Raw genomic sequence first — 22,872 nt, 5'->3', positions numbered from 1 at the left:
CCGCCTTTGTGGACTGCTCCGATGTAGGAGGTGGGCGGCGCTGGAGACTGCAAACAGTCACGGCGGTTACGGCGGTGGTCTGGGCGAGTGAAGAAGCGGGTTCGTCTGGCCATGGGAGTCTAACAGTGGTGTGGCTGCAGTCTGTGGGAATGTGAGGCCGTGTAGCTGGTGTCGCTGGAGCTGCTCTGGAGGCTGTACTGGTCCTCCTCTTCCTCCTCCTCCTCTTCTTCTTCTTCTACCTCAGGGTCGCTGATGCTGCCCACGCTGTCTGCCTCGCCAGGGGTTAAATCCATACCTTCGATATCCACATCTGCGAAAAGAAAGAAATGGAAACTTTAATTGTGTCAAACCGTCACCAAGAATTAATCAATGATACAATTCTACATATTGAGTCTATTAGAGCAGTGGTCCCCAACCACCGGGCCGTGGCCCGATTGGTACCGGGCCGCAGAAGAATTTTTTATTAATTTTTATTAAAAAATAAAAAATAAATAAATAAATAAATTAATTAATTATTAAATCAACATAAAAACACAATATACACTTACAATTAGTGCATCAACCACAAAAACGTCCCTTTTTCATGACAAAAACGTCCCTTTTTCATGACAAAGAAAAAAAAAATAATAATAATAATAAAGGACAGGGGGGGTGGGGGGTGTATATTGTAGCGGTCTGGAAGAGTTAGTGCTGCAAGGGTTTCTGGGTATTTGTTCTGTTGTGTTTATGTTGTGTTTATGTTGTGTTACGGTGCGGATGTTCTCCCAAAATGTGTTGGTCAGTGTTGTTTGGTGTGGGTTCACAGTGTGGCGCATATTTGTAACAGTGTTATAGTTGTTTATATGGCTACCCTCAGTGTGACCTGTATGCTGTTGATCAAGTATGCCTTTAATTTACTTACATGTGTGTAGAAGCCACATATATATTACGTGACAGAGTTGTCACGCTGTTTGTGAGGAGGGAAAACAGACCTGACGACAGGTTGTAGAGGACGCTGAAGGCAGTGCCTTTAAGGCACTCCCCCAATATTGTTGTCTGGGTGGAATTCGGGAGAATGGTTGCACCGGGAGATTTTCGGGAGGGGCACTGAAATTCGAGAGTCTCCCGGGAAATCGGTGAATGCGGTGTTAAAGCGGCACCGCTGTATAACCCTGGCGGGCCAGTTATAATGTTGATTTGATATTGCCTCAAGGGCCAAATGAAATTACACGGTGGGCAAAAATTGGCCCGCGGGCCAGAGTTTGACACCTATGGTCTAGAGTATACTAGAGTAATAAAGTAAACAATAACATATCCTCATTTAGTGCAAGACTGCCTGGCATACTGTATAACAGGAAATTATAAACCAGGCTCACATTCATTTTCCGTTAGTATTCAACGTGTATCTCCTCATAATTCTTGAAGAGGTTAGCGATGTAATTGCTTGTATTAAAAGAAGACGTCTTGGTTCCTCCTCGCATAACCAACTTTTTGCAGTCATTGCAAATTGCCATTTTTTTTTACCCGTAAGAGACACTTTAAAATAATCCCATACCATAGACATGGTGTCGTTAGTCTGTCACCAAGCGAGCTCGCTTGTAAGCCACGGCTCCAGCACCAGCAACAACACACTCTTGTTGTTGTTATGCAGCGCTCGCGGCGGTTTGATGAGGTCATCAAGCGTCGCCAGTAAAGCTCTCATGCTGCAGTCGTCAACTCCTGTGTTGTGTGTGGGGGAGGGGAGAGGGGAGGGGCTGCTAACTGGGAGACGCAACTGCGATGTACTGCTCCTTACGTCCGTGTTTTACCGGATATGTAGCGCTCCGTACAGCGGCGTTTTGAAAAGTCATTCATTTTATTTTTAGAAACTGATACCGATAATTTCCGATATTACATTCTAAGCATTTATCGGCCGATAATATCGGCGTACAGATATTATCGGACATTTCTACACCCAATAGTTAATCAATAGTTAATATATCAGTGTGCAGCTTTTTAAACACCACAAAAGGCTTTTCTTCTTGAGGAAGTTAAATTTTGGGTTTTGTTGTTTGTTTTCCTTGCTGCTATTTTAAATGTTTTTTTTTTTAAATGTTACAAGGCTTTTTTTGTTGATGCAATTTTCTTTTCCTTTCCTTCAAAGAAACAACATTTTAATAGTCATTTTCATTTTTGTAACAGCTGAATGAGCAGCACAGTTACAGTTTAAATAACTATTTTATGAATGAATTAGTCTTCTTTGTAGTTTGTAAGCACATGCCTAAAATAACTGAAGATGCATTTTGAAGTCAATGGAAAAATTGGAGTCATTAAATGTGTACGCTTTATTATCCGATTAGTCGATTAATTGTTAAGATAATTGTTGATTCATTGACTATTAAAATAATTGTTGGTTAAAGTACCAATGATTGTCACACACACACACGAGGTGTGTTGAAATTTGTCCTCTGCATTTGACCCATCCCATTGTTCACCCTCCGGGAGGTGAGGGGAGTCATTTTTGGTGATTTAACCCCCAACTCCAACCCTTGATGCTAAGTGCCAAGCATGGAGGTAATGGGTCCCGTTTTTATAGTCTTTGGTATGACTCGGCCGGGGTTTGAACTCACAACTTACCGATCTCAGGGCGAACACTCTAACATTAGACCACTTAACAGTTGCAGCCCTTACTTCTTCACTTCCAACCTTAAGGCTAACTTGACTTTACACTGACGCTGTAAAAAAATCGTCAAGTTGTGCACCAAGGCGAGACCCAGCTGTTTTTCAAAGGAGCAATCCTTAAGACGTTACCACTTGCAAAATGCCAGCGAGAAATCTCCTGCAGCAAGTAGCTTAAGAGTAAAGCCAGATTTCATTACACAGTGTGTAAACATTATTGACCAGTGCCATCACCTGAGGTCCAGGCTGAGGATAATCATCAAGTCAATAAGATCACTGCGATGTCAAGAGGTTAGAGGTCAGCGGACAGCAATGAGGAATGCAACGACGGAGTTGGAGCGAACAGTGATGGCGTCAAGGCCCGACCGACATATGGAGAGGCCATCGGGCGCAGCTCATTTTGGTCGGATGAGCACTCCAGTCAGCTGTCACCTTGGCGGATATCGGAAAAACGCGGCCTGAGTCAGCCTACCTTGTTCAGAGTCGGTGGAGATGGTGGAGCCCATGCTGTCGGTGCGGATGCGCTCCACGCTTCCTGACACCGAGAGCTGCTCGAGGCGGCGTTTGAGGTAGCGGTGCTCTCTTTGCAGCTGCTCCTTCGTGTTTAAAGCCTTTTTGTCTTGCTCCTCCAGCTTCTGCACACAGACACACGCAAAAGCAGTCCATCAAAATGTGTCGGAGCCAAACAAAAAAATGCAGAAAGATAAAAATCATGTACGGAAGGTGACATCAACCAAAACAATGCTGATGGCATGTCTGCTACGCTCTCCACAAACTGGTGAACTCAGTTTAGGACAGGGCTATTCGTGGAGGTGTGGGCGAATGACACCATATCGGCCCCCAGGTTCAGTTTAAGTTCGGGAGACAAACATTTTTAGAGTAAATTCTTAAAAACCCTACGGTGTTCCTGTTGTATAGAGCAGTGGTTCTCAACCTTTTTTCAGTGATGTACACCCTGGGAATATTTTTTTCATTCAAGTACCCCCGAATCAGAGCAAAGCATTTTTGGTTGAAAAAAAGAGATGAAGAAGTATAATACAGCACTATGTCATCAGTTTCTGATTTATTAAATTGTATAACAGTGCACCGCTGCTGCTCACTGCTCCCCTCACCCCCCAGAGGGTGATCAAGGGTGATGGGTCAAATGCAGAGAATAATTTCGCCACATATAATATGTGTGTGACAATCATTGGTACTTTAAATTTAAATGTTGCTCATTTTTATTTTAACTATTTGGAAAAAAGATATAAAAATAACAAAAAACTTGAAAAATAAACAAGTGATTGAATTCTAAATGCAAATTTCTCCACATAGAAGTAATCATCAACTTAAAGTGTCCTCTTTGGGGATTGTAATAGAGATCCATCTGGATTTATCAACTTCATTCTAAACATTTCTTCACAAAAAAATAAATCTTTAACATCAATATTTATGGAACATGTCCACAAAAGATCCAACTGTCAACACTGAATATTGTATTGTTGCATTTCTTTTCACAGTTTATGAACTTACATTCATATTTTCTTGAAGTATTATTCAATAAATATATTTATCAAGGATTTTTGAATTGTTGCTATTTTTAGAATGTTTTAAAAAAATCTCAAGTACCCCTTGGCATACCTTCAAGTACCCCCAGGGGTACGCGTACCCCCGTTTGAGAACCACTGGTGTAGAGGACATTGGGCCACTGTAAACATATTGGCAGATCCTTGCATTGACATTTTAACCTTGCTAACAAACAGAACAGAAGTCACGGTGCCCGCGGGCACCAGGTAGCCCGTAAGGACCAGATGAGTCGCCCGCTGGCCTGCTCTAAAAATAGCTCAAATAGCAGCACTTACCAGTGAGCTGAGTCTATTTTTCAAATGTTATTTATTTACTAGCAAGCTGGTCTCGCTTTGCTCGACATTTTTAATTCTAAGAGAGACAAAACTCAGACAGAATTTGAAAATCCAAGAAAATATTTTAAAGACTTGGTCTTCACTTGTTTAAATAAATTCATAAAATTTTTTACTTTGCTTCTTATAACTTTCAGAAAGATAATTTTAGAGAAAAAAATACAACCTTAAAAATGGTTTTAGGATTTTTAAACATATATCTTTTTAACTTTTAAATTCCTTCCTCTTCTTTCCTGACAATTTAAATCAATGTTCAAGTAAATTTATTTTTTTTATTGTAAAGAATAATAAATACATTTTAATTTAATTCTTCATTTTAGCGTCTGTTTTTTCAACGAAGAATATTTGCGAAATATTTCTTCAAACTTATTATGATTAAAAAAATTTTTTAAATTATTCTGGCAAATCTAGAAAATCTGTAGAATCAAATTTAAATTTTATTTCAAAGTCTTTTGAATTTCTTTTAAAATTTTTGTTCTGGAAAATCTTTGTTAGAAATATAGCTTGGTCCAATTTGTTATATATTCCAACAAAGTGCAGATTGGATTTTAACCTATTTAAAACATGTCATCAACATTTTTAAATTAATGGAAATCAGGAATCTTCCTGTGTGGAGTTTGCATGTTCTCCCCGTGAATGCGTGGGTTCCCTCCGGGTACTCCGGCTTCCTCCCACTTCCAAAGACATGCACCTGGGGATAGGTTGATTGGTAACACTAAATTGGCCCTAGTGTGGGAATGTGAGTGTGAATGTTGTCTGTCTATCTGTGTTGGCCCTGCGATGAGGTGGCGACTTGTCCAGGGTGTACCCCGCCTTCCGCCCGATTGTAGCTGAGATAGGCGCCAGCGCGCACCGCGACCCCAAAAAGGGAATAAGCGGTAGAAAATGGATGGATGGATGGAAATCAGGAAAAATGACTAATGATGTTCCATAAATTCTTTTTTTAATTTTTTCAAAAAGATTCAAATTAGCTAGTTTTTCTCTTCATTTTTTGGGGTTGAATTTTGAATTTTAAAGAGTTGAAATTGAAGATAAACTATGTTTCAAAATTTAATTTTCATTTTTTTCGTGTTTTCTCCTCTTTTAAACCGTTCAATTAAGTGTTTTTTTCATCATTATTCTCTATAAAAAACCTTCCGTAAAAGGAAAAAAAATGTACGACGGAATGACAGACAGAAATACCCATTTTTCTATCTGTATAGATTTATTTATTGAAGGTAATTTGAGCAAATTGGCTATTTCTGGCAATTTATTTAAGTGTGTATCAAACTGGTAGCCCTTCGCATTAATCAGTACCCAAGAAGTAGCTCTTGGTTTCAAAAAGGTTGGTGACCCCTGAAACAGAGAATACTGAGGCCAAACTTATGACTTAGATCAGTGTTTTTCAAACTTTTTTGAGGCAAGGGCCCATTTTTTTCATTTAAAAATACGAAGGCACACCATCAGCAGAAAACATTAAAAAATGATACTCCACTCAGTCGTCGTGCCTTGTTTTGAGTTTGTTCGTGTTTTCCTGTGCTTTAGTTCTTGTCTTGCGCTGTTATCTTGGTGGCCCTTCCTGTTTTGTTGGTGTTTTCCTTATGCAAATATATTTTATTGAATTTTACAGAAAAAATTGTTGGTGTTTTCCTGTTGCAGTTTCATGTCTTCCTTTGAGCGTTATTCCCCGCACCTGCTTTGTGTTACCAAGCAAGGCTATTTGAGTTGTTGCTTTCCTTCTTTGTGTGGACATTGTTGATTGTCATGTCATGCATGGATGTACTTTGTGGATGCCGTAAGTTTTTGCTGTCGTCCAGCATTCTGTTTCTGTTTACTTTGTAGCCAGTTCAGTTTTACTTTCTTTTCGCATTGCCAATGCCTTTTCCTTTCCCTTTCCCTTTTGTTAATTTTTGGTTTAAGCATTACATACCTTTTTACCTGCACCCTGCCTCCCGCTTTGCTGTGCATATTGGGATCACAACAAAACATCCTTGTCTCAACCGACACATACCGACTTTTATAAAGCAATTAACTACCCGCTGCCACCTACTGACATGGAGTATTACAAGGTTACCCTGCCGAGTTCTACCCAGCACAGACACTAAGCAACGGCACATTATTTGCAGATTCTAATTATTGATTTGCTAAAATTTTTTTGGGGAGCCAATTGCGTGAAGTTGCAATATATTTCTCATGGCAAACCAAACAATATTTCACGGCGGCACAATGGTTGCAAAACACTGAATAAGATAACTGAGGCATTGCTCAAGACACCCATTTAAGTCCTCGACTTTTTTTTGCTGTGGCATGTTTACTTCAGATGCAGTCATTAGTAATTTGTTCAATTTTTTTAGTTATACTATTGCTGTTTCCTCAAGGTTTTATTCTGAGTCTTGGTGTTTGGTTAAAAAAAAACTTTGAAAGGACACACATGTTTGCAGCAGCAGATAAAATGCTGTTATAAAGATACTCTGTCTTATTTTATAGCAAAAGGTCCTTAAAAACAACAGAGCGCTCCTGTAAATAAACCAAAATAGAGGTAGAGGATGCTGGTTCTCCGGAATATACAAAATAAGACAAATAGTGGTGGGAAGTCCGGCCCCCCTGTTCTTAGCTTTCTGTAACTGTGTCCCTCCCAAAACTTAATTAAATATCCCTTATTTAGGATGGTGACGGATAATGTGAGAAATATGAGGTTTATTTTTGTAGTAACTACTCAAAGCATGCATGTGCACTGACTAAAACTTAAACTTGATCAGAAACCGGTTTGGTTTTCAGGTCAACCCAGCTGAGTAAGAAAAGAAAGTACAGGTTTCGATATTTCAATAAGGAAGTGGCCCAAATGACCAGGCGTAAATAAACTATGCCTTGACTCCGTGTGGGAATGGATCTTGTTTGTATTTGAACTTTTCCAGTGGTGAGTCAAAGACAAGTCTCGTACTTTTCAGGCCAGGCGATTTTGCGACAATAACCAGGATGTGACTTCCGAGCAGAGACGGCACGCACAATAAACTTTGAATGAAGCGTGACGACGACCACATGGTAACTCACTGCTGGTAAACAGAATGATGGGAAAAGTGCGATTCCCGTTTCAACAACAAACAAAACAATGGTCCTTGGAACAGACTAAATCCTGCAGACTAAAGACATACAACTCAAAGTATAAAGCAGCCATCAGTCTTCCTAACTGTGAGTATGGGGGCCTTTTGCACAAAGCTACTTACAATGACAGCTGCCTTGATTATGTCAGACCATGACACATTTTTCACAAAGCAGCACATACCAAAAAAAACATCATACCCAATGAGAGGGAAGGAATGGGTTTACCCAACCTACGTCTAAATTAGGGCTGCAACAACTAATCGATTAAATTTGATTATAAAAATAGTTGAGGACTAATTTAGTCATTGATTCGTTGGATCTAAGCTATGCGCATACGCTGCGGAGACGTCTCATGAGGTGGCAGTTAGCCAGCTAATGTTGTGTCATGTGCAGCTCAGGTGACGACCCCTACTCCTTTGCCTGGAAACATTCGAAAAATGGCAGAGGAAAACAGTACGGATAGTTCAGCGGAGAAACATCTAGAGGTTAATGCTTCAATGGAGAAAAGTGTACGACTTAAGTCGCCAAAAGTGTGGGAACACTTTACTTTAAAGACTTCAAAGAAGACCGTTTCCTGCAAAATGTGCAGCATGGACCTCGCATGGCACGGAAGGACAACATCGCTTCGGGAGCAGATGTAGAGGAAACTTGTTGGAGCCATGGATGAAGGGAACTCACGGTACGTAACTTTTTAAGTCCAGAGTCCGGGTACATTGATCCGTTGTGTCCGTCTTTGTGTGTTTTTAATCTTTTGTTAACGAGGAGATTTTTTTAAAGGGGAACATTATCACAATTTCAAAAGGGTTAAAAACAATAAAAATCAGTTCCCAGTGGCTTTTTGTTTTTTTTGAAGTTTTTTTCAAAATTTTACCGGTCTCGGAATATCCCTAAATAAAGCTTTAAAGTGCCTTATATTCGCTCTCTGCGAAGACACTGGCCATTTCCTTGTGACGTCATACAGTGCTGCCAATGTAAACAAACAATGGGAATACCACAGCAAGATATAGCGACATTATCTCGGATTCAAACTCGGATTTCAGCGACTTAAGCGATTTAACAGATTACGCATGTATTGAAACAGATGGTTGGAGTATGAAAGTATTGAAGAAGAAACTGAAGCTATTGAGCGAATTCATAGTCATAGCATGGCCGAATAGCTGTGTTAGCATCGCCGGTAAAATGTGCGGACCAAACGATCAGGACTTTCGCATCTTTTGACACGGGAGCAACTTAAATCCGTCAATTGGTAAGTGTTGTTTTCGCATTAAATGTGGGTGGAAGGAAACGTAATATAGTTGCAAATGCATCTGCAGGTTATCCATACATCTCTGTGCCATGTCTGCTTTAGCACAGCCGGTAAATAGCATGTTAGCGTCGATTAGCATAGCATGTTAGCATCGATTAGCTGGCAGTCAACATCAACAAAACTCACCTTTGTGATTTCGTTGACTATCGTTGCAAATGCGATTGCAGGTTATCCATACATCTCTGTGCCATGTCTGCTTTAGCACCGCCGGTAAATAGCATGTTAGCATCGATTAGCGTAGTATGTTAGCATCGATTAGCTGGCGGTCAACATCAACAAAACTCACCTTTGTGATTTCGTTGACTATTGTTGCAAATACATCTGCAGGTTATCCATACATCTCTGTGCCATGTCTGTCTTAGCATCGCCGGTAAAATGTGGAGACACTCCGGCACATTCAATGGGGGTCTGGTGGCAGATTTCCTGCCACTTTCGCATCTTCGGGCCAGTGGTGCAACTTGAATCCCTCCCTGTTAGTGTTGTTACACCCTCCGACAACATACCGTCGAGGCATGATGTCTCCAAGGTTCCAAAAAATAGTCAAAAAAACGGAAAATAACAGAGCTGTGACCCGGTGTTTGTAATGTGTTGAAAATGAAAATGGCGGCTGTATTACCTCGGCGACGTCACATTCTGACGTCATCGCCTCCAGCGCGATGAACAGAAAGGCGTTTAATTTGCCAAAATTCACCCATTTAGAGTTCGGAAATCGGTTAAAAAAATAGATGGTCTTTTTTCTGCACCATCAAGGTATATATTGACGCTTACATAGGTCGGGTGATAATGTTCCCCTTTAAGGAAGAGCACCAGCAACTGTTGTGTATTAACTTTCAGAGTTTTAGGAACGTTTTCTGTGTTGTTTTGAGTCGCAACAGGCATTTATGAGTTCAGCTTTTTTGTGAGTAACGTTAACGTTATCCCTTTGTTGCAACGTGGGGCTGAAAATGTGTCACCGGCAAAAATTTGACTCCGTTTTGAGAGAGAAAACGCACGGTTACCAATTTCCAAATAATGGACATAAATATCTCAGGTTGGTTTCATAATGGATCAATGTAGCCGGGCCCAATAAAGCTATATAAATATATTTAGATTTGCGTGACGCTTTAGTGTAACTAAACGTTATGAAGATGCTGGAATATTTCCTGCTATTATTCAGAGGCAGCCTAAAATGAATCCTTTATTATTCACAACAGAAACGTGTACAATATCTGATCCAGTTCTGATCTGATGAGTTACATTTCTGTGTTATTATTGGTGTACGCTGCATACGAAATGTCGATTTATGTAATTTAGCTTTTTTTTAACGTGGTGGCGTATTTGCCTTTTACGTCAGAAATTATTAATGAAATCAACTAGGTATGTATTAAGTTAAATGTAAATGATGCTACTATGTGCGTTCATTATATGGTTTCTCTCATTTCAGAAAGAAACAACCCAGCATGAGCGACTTGGTGCAAAGGAAGGTCTGCACACCACAGCAAGCAGCTGCATTGACTGATGCTATCCTGAATATGTTGCTAACTGACATGAGGCCACTATCAATGGCGGAGGATAAAGGTTTTAGACAAATTATTTCACATATTCTAACTTTTCTAAATTCAAAGGCGATGCAGCAGTGGCAGCAGTAGCGTCAACTACAGGAGGTAGCATTACCTTTTGGCTCTCGGTGGTAGCCTGAGGCACTGTGAGCATGGTGGGGCTGTGTCACAAAGTAGTTCCCTAGTGTTAGATAATTCAATAACAAAGTCACTATAGCTTGGAAAATATGCAGGTCACGGCATGTAAATGGATCGCTGATGGCGTTTTTTTTAATGGTATTTTTGAGAGTGCTTTATGGGAGAAACAGTAGAATGCCCATTAACCCGCATTGTCAGAACGGTCAGAAATGGAAAGATGTTTGTCATTGTCTCACATAAGGATTTTAGGTACACCCAAAATGTTTTGACCATAGAAAGAAAGTATCTCGCTTTTTTTCCACACCCTTATCGTACCTTGATGAGCATCTTGGCCCTTTTCAGCAAGCTCAGTGTGGTGTGTCTAGTGCTGTCTGGACCCAAAGGCACCAGCTTCTTCAGCTGCTCCAAGTACAGCCGTAGTTTGGCACGTCTGCAAGCACACAGGCGAAGGGTGAGTCAGCAAATATCGAGTAGCAGGATAAGTGCGAAGTTGTGACCTTTAAGACTCAATGTTCTTGGGAAGAAAAACATTTCCGAGGAAAGGGGGAGTCAGTACTGCATGACAAGGAATGACGACATGAAGATTGGCATGCTCTCCTTAAAATGCATGTACCTACACTTGTACTTCTGAACCACTTTTATGTACTATCACAACTATCGTTCATTTTTTCTGGTGTCACTTAGTTGATGGGTTTGTAAACTTGATATTTTTCCCTTGGGTACGTTGTTTGTTTAGTCTTATGCACAGAAACATTAAGCTCAAAGACAGATATGTTCTGTGCCAGATTATAGCTAAATAGCTAATTTCCATCCACAGTCCCTGGCTACCTAAATTAAAGGGATACAAAAATCATGCAATAAAATGATGACGATAAAATCATACCATATCACGTAATCAAATTAAGAAAATTCATAAAATGCCCTTTCATGAACACATACTTAATATACAATACAACCACATCTAATTTACATCATCATACAAAGACGATACATGCTCTAGTTCAGTGGTCCCCAACCTTTTTTTATCTGCGGTCCGGTCAACGCTTAATAATTTGTCCCGCGGCCCGGGCGGGGGGTTCTTTTTTTTAATGTATTTTTTGTCATGAAAAAAGGACGTTTTTGTCATGAAAAAGGAAGGTTTTTGTGGTTGGTGCACTAATTGTAAGTGTATATTGTGTTTTTTATGTTGATTTAATTAAAAAAAATATATATATATATATGTTTTTTTTTTTTTTTTTATAAAAAATTATTCTGCGGCCCGGTATCAATCGGTTGGGGACCACTGCTCTAGTTCACATCTGTCATCATTTGTAAAAACAACCATGATTTTAACAGACACACCTCACAATTTGCAAAAAAAAAAATGCTGTCATGGATAAATTTAATACACATAAAGTTGATCTGTCAAACATAGTGCCCACCTTAGTGACCGTGTGAGCAGCGTTATCACAAAGCAAAAAGTCCAAGAAACCAAGTACAGCAAATGAAGCACTACATGAAGCAAAACTGATATATTGGTTGGTAACTTAAAAAATGATGTGGACAACACAGACAGTAAAAATAAATAAATAAATAATCTATAGATTTTACAGAGATATGTCGATCAATAGATCAATAGATTAATATCGGCAAATATTCGTACAAAATGAAATGATTGCCATTGCAAATTGATGCTTTTTTAATGCAGATCACAAAAGTTGATACCCTCTCTGGCTGACACTGTATATATTTTTAGTCCCCCAGTTGATTAGCGGCTAGCAATGTAATTATGTGCAGTATCTCTATACACATTGTGAAGACGCAATGCTTATGATATTCATCTCCGTTAGGGGAAATTAAGTTCAGTTCTTAGAATCTTCAGTTTCATCACCAAGTATTGTCATTGGAGGATGAGGCTAAACATGTTACACACTGAGAGAAATAGGAACATGCAATAATAGCAAAGCTAACTGCTAAATCAGCTTGAAAACACCAACAAACAAGTGTTTAGTAAACTTTTAAAAGTGTAAATCAAATCGGGGAATCATTCCCTAGACCAGGGGTAGGGAACCTATGGCTCGCGAGCCAGATGTGGCTCTTTTGACGACTGAATCTGGCTCTCAGATAAATCTTAGCTGACATTGCTTAACACGATAAGTAATGAATAATTCCGCTGGAAATAACAGTGTTAAAAATAACATTCAAATAATAAAACATTCACATGCAATTTCATCCATCCATCCGTTTCCTACCGCACCTGTTCAAGGTTGCGGGTGGCTCAGCCAACCCCAGCTGTCCTTCGGGGTACAGTAGGGTCGCATTAATAGAAAGAAGTATATAATTTATAATTGGTTAGCTTCAGAATAACAATGTTGTTATAAAGAATAAGAGACGTATTATACTCAAATTTTTTTTATCTTACTTAAAAATGCACACATTGTATTCATTGTTAAAAAAATATTATGTGGCTCTTACGGAAATATATTTTACAATATTAGAATTTCATGGCTCTCTCAGCCAAAAAGGCTCCCGAGTCCTGCCCTAGACACAGAAGGACTTTGAGGGCAAAAACCAAAAGGTTTAAAATAGTAGTTTTGACTTTTGTTTACCTATTGTATACTTTCTTTTTCTCAAAATATTGTATGTAATTAGAAAGTGAGTCATTAATTTAAATACTGTGTTGATATAGCACTAACCATAAATAAATAGAACATTTTACATGTGATCGATTTTACTCATGGATGATTGGAATCAGTATGGGCAAAACAAAACTCATCGGAACATCTCCTGATTTTACAGTAAAAAAAAATGGCATCTTAGTCAGCAGAATTTTACCATATTGCAATTCCGTGGTTTTTACATCAAATTATTGTAAATCGAAAAACAGTACCACTGGTATTTTTACGGTAAAACTAGAGGTGTAACGGTACGTGTATTTGTATTGAACCGTTTCGGTACGGGGCTTTCGGTTCGGTTCGGAGGTGTACCGAACGAGTTTCCACACAGACATATTAGGTAGCGCACTGCACGTTGTGTAAACAATGCAGAGCGATGCACAACACACGGCAGGCTAGCAGCGACCGGGCAAGGACAACATGCAAAAGCCAGAGCTGGAAGACCCTCCTGCCTCGTTAACATCTCCCCTTTGGGAACACTTCGGCTTTGCGGTGCGATACAATAATGGAGGACGGAGGTTTGCCGACATTGTTCAGCAGCAGTAGAGTATGCTTCTGCCAATACGTCAAACATGCAAACACCGCATTCAAGCAGCCTCTCCTCGGCCAGCCAGGCAGGGCTACAGCAATATCAAATATTTTTATAGCAGCACATTTAAGACCATCCGTCCATCCATTTTCTACCGCTTGTCCCGTTCGGGCTTGCTGTATTGCATTAAAACTATATTTTGACACACTTCTATGGTGGAAGAACAATAAGCCCATATATCCTTTTACTACCAAATCTGAGGCTGAGTTGACTTGAAACTGTTTAATGTTGCACTTTTTATACGTAAAAGAAAAGTTGTGTCATTTTATTTCTTCTGAGCAACAACTGGAGGCAGTTTAATGTTGATTAACGTGGACCCCGACTTAAACAAGTTGAAAAACGTATTGGGGTGTTACCATTTAGTGGTCAATTGGACGGAATATGTACTGTACTGTGCATCCATCCATCCATCCATTTTCTACCGCTTATTCCCTTTTGGGGTCACGAGAGGGCGCTGGCGCCTATCTCAGCTACAATCGGGCGGAAGGCGGTGTACACCCTGGACAAGTCGCCACCTCATCGCAGCTGTACTGTGCAATCTACTAATAAAAGTCACAATCAATCAAAAAAAAGGCACTTTATATGTAGAAAGGTTTTGTTAAGAAACCATTCTGAGCCTTATCTTATTTAGTTTTTATTTTATATATGTTGACCACATTAACCCTGGCAATGGACCCTGTGTGTATATGTATGTTATGCCATTGCTTACAAATTTGGTAAATAAATAACCAAAAAATGTATATTTTGTTGTTTTCTTACTGTACCGAAAATGAACCGTGCCATGACCTCTAAACCGAGGTACGTACCCAACCGACATTTTTGTGTACCGTTACACCCCGAGGTAAAACTATTCTGAGTTGCAAGTACTATACTGTAAAATCCACTGATTTTTTTTACATTGTACTATGTAGGCTGCAGTACACCAGCAGATATCTGATTTCACTATAAAGTGGACATCTTAAACAAATCATGCTCCTCTCAGGTGACACTGACTGCATTCTTACGGAACCAAATACACGACTGGTCAAATCGGTGGTGTCATCTTCTTGATTACTGTGGTTAAATGTAAAAACACAACAACACACTAGTCTGTTTCATAACAGACTATGTGGAGGCTAGTGTGAAAGCATCATAGCTTTTGAAGGGGTGCCAACAGTCCTGTTGAACAGTCAGAAGTTCAAGTAACTCTATTGGGAGAATCTACATGCAGCATCCAGGAGCAAAAGTCATTGTGGACCAAAATGACAACCATGGGAAGTTTCCTATCGTCTTGGCTGAATTAGATACAAACTGCTGCCTCAGAAAACCTTGCATTCCTGCCAAGACAACCCCCCCCCCCCTACATCCCCGCCGCCTCGAGCTAATGACCCTGAACACAAGTAAACATTTCTGTAGATGCACATGTGCAGGTTTAATACGGTGATAGTGACGGCAAAGTCTCCCTGCAGAGCAAAGTCCCGTCTTTGTTTGCATATTCCATATAACTCAAAAGCCTGCTTTTATTCACAACATTTTTTATCAGCGGATAACCTCCCTGTCCATCTTTCGTCCATTCAAATCTGTTCATGAGGGCCTTTCAGTCCTCCATTAGTCAAGCTTGTCCATGAACCACGTCTTTGTTCAGAATAACCCCCCCCGTCCCCATCTCTCGTTCCTTTGGCTAACTCCATCTGAACGGTAAACAAACTCCCAACAATGGTCGGTCTCCTCGGCCATCGCTGCAACTACAATAAACCTAATCAGGGAGATGAAGCTCGGTAGGAGGGGCTGCATATGGCTGAGCTCGCCACGGCGGCGGGAGCACAACAAGACCCTCTCGAAACAAGCACGGCCTTTTTCCTGTTTCGTCTTCAGGAAGGGCGTTGTCGGCCAGACCTTTTCTGAAGCCCAGTTTGTTCCATTCTGAGGTCACGAGCAAAGGGTCACGGACTTAATACTTCCGTATTTGGTCCAAGTCAGTTAAAGTTGTTTTGATTTTGTCAAATATTTGAGGAAATGATCCTCTTAAACGGTCTTTACCTCTCCACAGGTGCATTTGCCGTTCGCCATGAAGGGCGTGTGAAAGTTCTCTGCTTCTTTTATTTCTTGTTCTCCCAAGGGGCATTTGCAAAGCCCCCCCAAACCACCCACCCATCCCCTTTGCTGCGCTCTGCCAACACCAACACACCCTTGTCCCATTGGAAAACAAGTGTCTTCAGAGGACATGGGCTGGGGCTCCACCTCCAACCTGCCCCAGTCACAGCCACATGAAGCACTTGGGCCTCAGCCAGGGGACGCAAGCAGGAAAGAGCCAGGGGTCTGCTTCGTTTTTTTTTTTTTGTGCAAGGGAGCGGGGTCCGAGCGGTGGACTTTCTCTCTCTATCTGAAAAAAGGGCTCTTTGAGTGCAGTGTGCTCAGCTGCACCAGGCAGCGTTCCATACACATCATCCAAAGGGTAATTTGAGCCAATGGGCAAGATTCTTGCACCCCACTTCCCCCTGCCTCTCTTGTAATGAAAAACAAAAACAAGGCGTTGCCTCGCATACTCTGCCTGACTACACACTTTTCTCTCCGAGAAAATTGCCATTTTTCTAAGGACTTAGTCACTCACATCTCACCTGTGTCTCAAACACATCATTTAGCCGGTATGCAAAGACTACAAATGTGCACAGATGGAGCCCTAAAATTACTTTGAACTAAATTAACGAGTTAACTCATGTGAGTAAACACAAAAAATGATTGCACTAATCATGGACATGTCCTGGTGAAGACTAGAATGCGGGCCCACATTATACCAGTTTTAAAATCACTGCATTGGCTCCCTGTGTGTTTTATGGTTTTTCATGCTATTGAGCCTTCTTATCTTTCAGATTTGCTTTTACACATTGAACCTTCGTGGACCCAGAGATTCTGTGGCACTCATTTCCTGATAATTCCAAAAGTCAGGACACAAAGTACCGGGATGGCATCTTTCTTTGGGGCGGCATGGCTTACCCCTGCCTCTCTTGTAATGAAAAACAAAAACAAGGCGTTGCCTCGCATACTCTGCCTGACTACAGAGATGGAGCCCTAAAATTACTTTGAACTACATTAACAAGTTAACTCATGTGATTAAACACAAAAAATTATTGCACTAATCATGGACGTGTCCTGGTGAAGACTAGAATGCGGGCCCACATTACACCAGTTTTAAAATCACTGCATTGGCTACCTGTGTGTTTTATGGTTTATAAATGTTTTTTTAATGGTATTGAGCCTTCTTATCTTTCAGATTTGCTTTTACATTTTTAACCTTCGTGGACCCTGAGATTCTGCGGCACTCGTCTCCTGATAATTCCAAAAGTCAGGACACAAAGTACCGGGATGGCATCTTTCTTCGGGGCAGCGTGGCTTCCCCCTGCCTCTCTTGTAATGAAAAACAAAAACAAGGCGTTGCCTCGCATACTCTGCCTGACTACACACTTTTCTCTCTGAGAAAATTGCCATTTTTCTGAGGACTTAGTCACTCACTGCTCACCTGTGTCTCAAACACATCATTTAGCCGGTATGCAGAGACTACAAATGTGCACAGATGGAGCCTGAAAATGACTTTGAACTAAATTAACAAGTTAACTCATGTGATTAAACAAAAAAAATGATTGCACTAATCATGGATGTGTCCTGGTGAAGACTAGAATGCGGGCCCACATTACACCAGTTTTAAAATCACTGCATTGGCTCCCTGTGTGTTTGAGGATCAATTTTAAGATTTTTCTTATGGTTCATAAATGTTTTTTCATGCTATTGAGCCTTCTTATCTTTCAGATTTGATTTTACACATTGAACCTTTGTAGACCCTGAGATTCTGTGGCACTCGTCTCCTGATAATTCCTAAAGTCAGGACACAAAGTACCGGGACGGCATCTTTCTTCGGGGCGGCGTGGCTTCCCCCTGCCTCTCTTGTAATGAAAAACAAAAACAAGGCGTTGCCTCGCATACTCTGCCTGACTACACACTTTTCTCTCCAAGAAAATTACCATTTTTCTAAGGACTTAATCACTCACTGCTCACCTGTGTCTCAAACACATCATTTAGCCGGTATGTAGAGACTACAAATGTGCACAGATGGAGCCCGAAAATTACTTTGAACTAAATTAACACGTTAACTCATGTGATTAAACACAAAAAACTATTGCACTAATCATGGACGTGTCCAGGTAACTAGAAAGCGGGCCCACATTACACCAGTTTTAAAATCACTGCATTGGCTCCCTGTGTGTTTTATGGTTTTTCATGGTATTGAGCCTTCTTATCTTTCAGATTTGCTTTTACACATTGAACCTTCGTGGACCCTGAGGTTCTGTGGCACTCGTCCCCTGATAATTCCAAAAGTCAGGACACAAAGTACCGGGATGGCATCTTTCTTTGGGGCGGCATGGCTTCCCCCTGCCTCTCTTGTAATGAAAAACAAAAACAAGGCGTTGCCTCGCATACTCTGCCTGACTACAGAGATGAAGCCCTAAAATTACTTTGAACTAAATTAACAAGTTAACTCATGTGATCAAACACAACAAAATTATTGCACTAATCATGGACGTGTCCTGGTGAAGACTAGAATGCGGGCCCACATTACACCAGTTTTAAAATCACTGCATTGGCTACCTGTGTGTTTTATGGTTTATAAATGTTTTTTTAATGGTATTGAGCCTTCTTATCTTTCAGATTTGCTTTTACATTTTTAACCTTCGTGGACCCTGAGATTCTGCGGCCCTCGTCTCCTGATAATTCCAAAAGTCAGGACACAAAGTACCGGGATGGCATCTTTCTTCGGGGCAGCGTGGCTTCCCCCTGCCTCTCTTGTAATGAAAAACAAAAACAAGGCGTTGCCTCGCATACTCCTCCTGACTACACACTTTTCTCTCCAAGAAAATTGCCATTTTTCTAAGGACTTAGTCACTCACTGCTCACCTGTGTCTCAAACAAATCATTTAGCCGGTATGCAGAGACTACAAATGTGCACAGATGGAGCCCGAAAATTACTTTGAACTAAATTAACAAGTTAACTCATGTGAATAAACACAAAAAATGATTGCACTAATTCTGGACGTGTCCAGGTGAAGACTAGAATGCGGGCCCACATTACACCAGTTTTAAAATCACTGCATTGGCTCCCTGTGTGTTTGAGGATCAATTTTAAGATTGTTCTTATGGTTTATAAATGTTTTTTCATGGTATTGAGCTTTCTTATCTTTCAGATTTGCTTTTACACTTTGAACCTTCGTGGACCCTGAGATTGTCCGGCACTCGTGTCCTGATAATTCCAAAAGTCAGGACACAAAGGGGCGGCATGGCTCGGTTGGTAGTGCCGGGCCAGCAACTTAAAGATTCCAGGTTCGATCCTGGCTTCCGCCGACCAAGTCACTGCCATTGTGTCCCTAAGCGAGATACTTAACCCACCTGCTCTCAATGCCACTCACACTGGTTTAAATGTAACTTAGATAACTGGTTTCAATATGTAAAGCGCTATGTTTTGGCTATCCACTTTAGCCGATAGATGGCAGTAGAGTGTTGAATATTTAAAAATGTTTTTTTTGGGGGGAAATTCCAACTTTGACCACAGCGTCAGTTTCTGTGAAATTTTGCGCTTTCAATCATTTTCAGCAGACGGCATTGCAAAATGATAAACCCCCCAGCTCCCCATGCGAGATCCACCCAGCAATGCCTACCCTCCTATATAATTACTTCCCTCAATGAAACACAGTTTACATTTTGTTAGCTGATGCGCCAGCCCTTGCATATTTTGGAAACGTCACTGCCGGCAAATGGCGAGGGTGGATGACGTAGCAATACTAGAGCGACGTCTGAATTCCTAGGAGTGTATTTTCAACACTTCGCCTTGGCACAAGCTGCTAAGGACCAAGGGGGAGGGTAAGACGAAGGGGAATTCGGATAGAGACTCAAATCAGGGGTCCCCAAACTTTTTGACTCGGGGTTCGAATTAGGTTAAAAAAATGTATATATACATATATATATTCCGAGCACGATGATGTCACATTATTGATGGGAAAATGCATTTTTGAACAATATGATTTGCCTGAGCGGCTAAGAGACCCCAAGAATAACAAGCGGTAGAAAATGGATTGATGAATGGGTGAGAAAGAAGGGATTAAAACAATTATTAAAAATTTAACCTGGGACTTCCCGCGGGTCGGACGTTGGGGACCCCTGCCTTAAATTAATCATGCAATGTATTTACCTTAACAGGAATATGGTCAGTAATCAGATCAATGCATATGTCAGTAAAAAAAAATAGTGAGGAGAGTGATGTGCTCGCTGGCTAACTTCACGCCAAAATACATCCTGAAAAAACTTTAGATAAAACTGTTAGCAGGTTTTTAGCAAATAAATGACAGGCATTCAAGAAAAATGTTTAAAAACCTTCCTGGATGACTTTCTGACAATAAAATTGCATTTGTGTGCAAATATTAGGGTCTTTTCTTAAGCTAATTTGTATCAATGAACTGTGAATAATCATGATTAGGTTCCAAAATGTGATTAATCTGATTTAAAAATGTATCATTTAACAGCCCTACTTTGAACTCATTTTCTGTTATGAACTATGGGATGAGATCATGTATGTCCATGCCAGTGAAGAAGAATAGCACATGTCAAACTCAACACCTATTTTAGTTGAGACTTAATCAATACCGCTTAACTAATGCCTTACATTTGGAGTCTGTTGCTTCAGAATAGAGATGAATGACAATCACATTTTAAGTAAATGCATCTGCTAAATATTATTCTTATGGCTACCATCATTGTCCTAATGTGGACAATGATGCTACAACAAGCCACCAAAAAGAGTTATGATATTTCAATGTAATTATAGAAGGAGTACAATTGTAAATTAGTGAATTAGTGAATTATATTTATATAGCGCTTTTCTCAAGTGACTCAAAGTGCTTTACATAGTGACACCCAATATCTAAGTTACATTTAAACCAGTGTGGGTGGCACTGGGAGCAGGTGGGTGAAGTGTCTTGCCCAAGGACACAACGGCAGTGACTAGGATGGCATAAGCGGGAATCGAACCTGCAACCCTCAAGTTGCTGACACGGCCACTCTACCAACCGAGCTATGCCGCCTTCATAAAAAGCCAATAATCTTCAGATCAGCCTCAGTTCATTGCTGCTTTGGATTTTTTAACACACAAACTTCAAATAACACATGATCACCAGCAGCACATCAGGCCGAGTTGATATTTTAAGGGACTTTTTGGAACCACTTTGATGAGAAAATGTATTACATTTAACTACACAACCGTTATGGAGAGAACAAAGTTGCCTGATATCTTACGAGAGTACACTTTTGAGGCTTTGGGGATCAATCGTCACTTGGGTGGTTTTCTCAGGTTTATTATCTAACTCGGACCAGAGATTAGAGATGTTTCGATCTGGGTTTCATGCTGCCTATTCCGATACCGATCATCCATTAGTAAGACTGGCCGATACCGATAATGATCACATGAATTAACTATACATTTTTCAAAGTAATAATGGTAAGTGCTATTGAGGGTTTAACAACAAAATCAACACAATATTTAAAGTACTTCCTTATTCTATATAAATACATACAATTGTTGATCAAAACAATAGTACAAAAAAACTAAACAAAAGAAAACTCTCGAGCTACTATTCTTTTAAATTCTTTAGTATTGACTCTATACTGATATTACCTTTGTCGTGTACTGAATGTAACAATGCTGGCATGTTCCTCTCTCTAGATCCTTATTAAATTACTTGTCAATTTCCTGGTAATAACTGCTTACTATCTGCTTTAACATGCTTCCATTGACACTTCTTAAACTTTACTAAGCACGTACTCATTGTTCTTAGTGAATAGCTTAGCTATTAGCATGCCTGCTCACGATGTGTAGCATGTTTTGCCTTGTCCTACAGTGATAATTAAACTTGATAATGATGTATAAAATACTAAGAAATGTATTTTTTTTCACTGTAACGGAAGTGATCATTATTAACTTAGGGAAGCGGCTTCACACCCTGTATGGAGACACATAATAAGCTGCCTATCAGCATGAGGACTACAAATAAATACAGTATCAGTCAAAGGGGATCAGCGTTTGTGATCATGTACATTTTCCATGAAAATTGTCCATTACTGATCAGTGGCCAATCGATTGTCACACCTCTTGTAGAGATGTAACGGTCAGAAAATTCCATGCCATGATTATTATTACTATCACGGTATTGTAAATTGAGCTGGAAAAGTACTTTTATACACATTAATTAAAAAACAAAAAAACAAAAACACAATTACGGAAGTAGAACTGTCTCACATCAACTTATATATACCAATATGATATTAATACATATGCATATACTAATAAATATACAAACACAAATGTGATATACAAATAATTTTATAATTTGTATAAATAAACGCGTATTTGTAAATATATTTTTGAGATTTGAAAATATTTCCAAATAAAATGTGTAAATATAAAAATGTGACATACAAATAGATCAGGAATTTGTATAAATAAACTTGTATTTGTATATACATTTTTGAGATTTTAATATAAATATGCTTCATTTTGTATTTGTATTGAATTTGCATATGTTGATTGCTTTTTTGCTTTTGTGTCGATGAGACATTCCTACCACAAACCAGATGCACACATAAATGTGACCTACACACTCCCCGGAACAACCAGCAGAGGGCACTGCAGCCAGAGCGGTCTGGGTCACAGACATGGTCAGACACTTGCGAGCCAATCAGAGGCACACTAGCGAGGGTCATATTACGTCATGACTTTTGGTATGGTTTGACACACATTGCACTAATAAGAGATCAGTATCTACGTCGGGACAAGGTCATTAAACAGCATTGATACAATAAAATAAGCAGTTAGCGCAGTCTTTTAGATTAACTGGATGAATTAGCATTAGCTAAAACAACGCTAACGTTAGCTAGCTCAGGCCCGTTGTGCGTTCTCTCTGTAAATACGTGGATTTTTTTTTGTGGAGAGAACTCCGGGCATTGTGCATATAAT

The 22,872-nt window shown here is 40.0% G+C and overlaps 1 protein-coding gene and 1 long non-coding RNA gene across 2 annotated transcripts in view; one reads left to right on the top strand and one right to left on the bottom strand.

Moving 5' to 3' along the window:
* mxd4 (MAX dimerization protein 4) overlaps positions 1-22,872 on the bottom strand; it is a 91,470-nt gene that overhangs the window by 2,604 nt on the left and 65,994 nt on the right. The window contains exons 4-6 of the mRNA XM_061912305.1: positions 10,914-11,028; positions 3,110-3,272; positions 1-310 (exon numbers count right to left, since the gene is read on the bottom strand). The exon at positions 1-310 is cut by the window's left edge and continues 2,604 nt beyond it. Coding sequence (XP_061768289.1) covers positions 120-310; positions 3,110-3,272; positions 10,914-11,028 — 469 coding nt within the window. The 3' untranslated portion in view covers positions 1-119. The remainder of the gene's footprint in view (positions 311-3,109; positions 3,273-10,913; positions 11,029-22,872) is intronic.
* Positions 7,318-11,717, top strand: LOC133560141 (uncharacterized). Its single transcript, XR_009808390.1, has 3 exons — positions 7,318-7,703; positions 8,010-8,295; positions 10,346-11,717. It is a non-coding gene; the product is annotated as an uncharacterized LOC133560141 (long non-coding RNA).

This window comes from Nerophis ophidion, linkage group LG01, assembly GCF_033978795.1.
Source record: "Nerophis ophidion isolate RoL-2023_Sa linkage group LG01, RoL_Noph_v1.0, whole genome shotgun sequence".
Classification (NCBI taxonomy): Eukaryota; Metazoa; Chordata; class Actinopteri; order Syngnathiformes; family Syngnathidae; genus Nerophis; species Nerophis ophidion.
The sequence above is the reverse complement of the archived record's forward strand: the minus strand, read 5'-3'. Positions and strand labels throughout refer to the sequence as shown.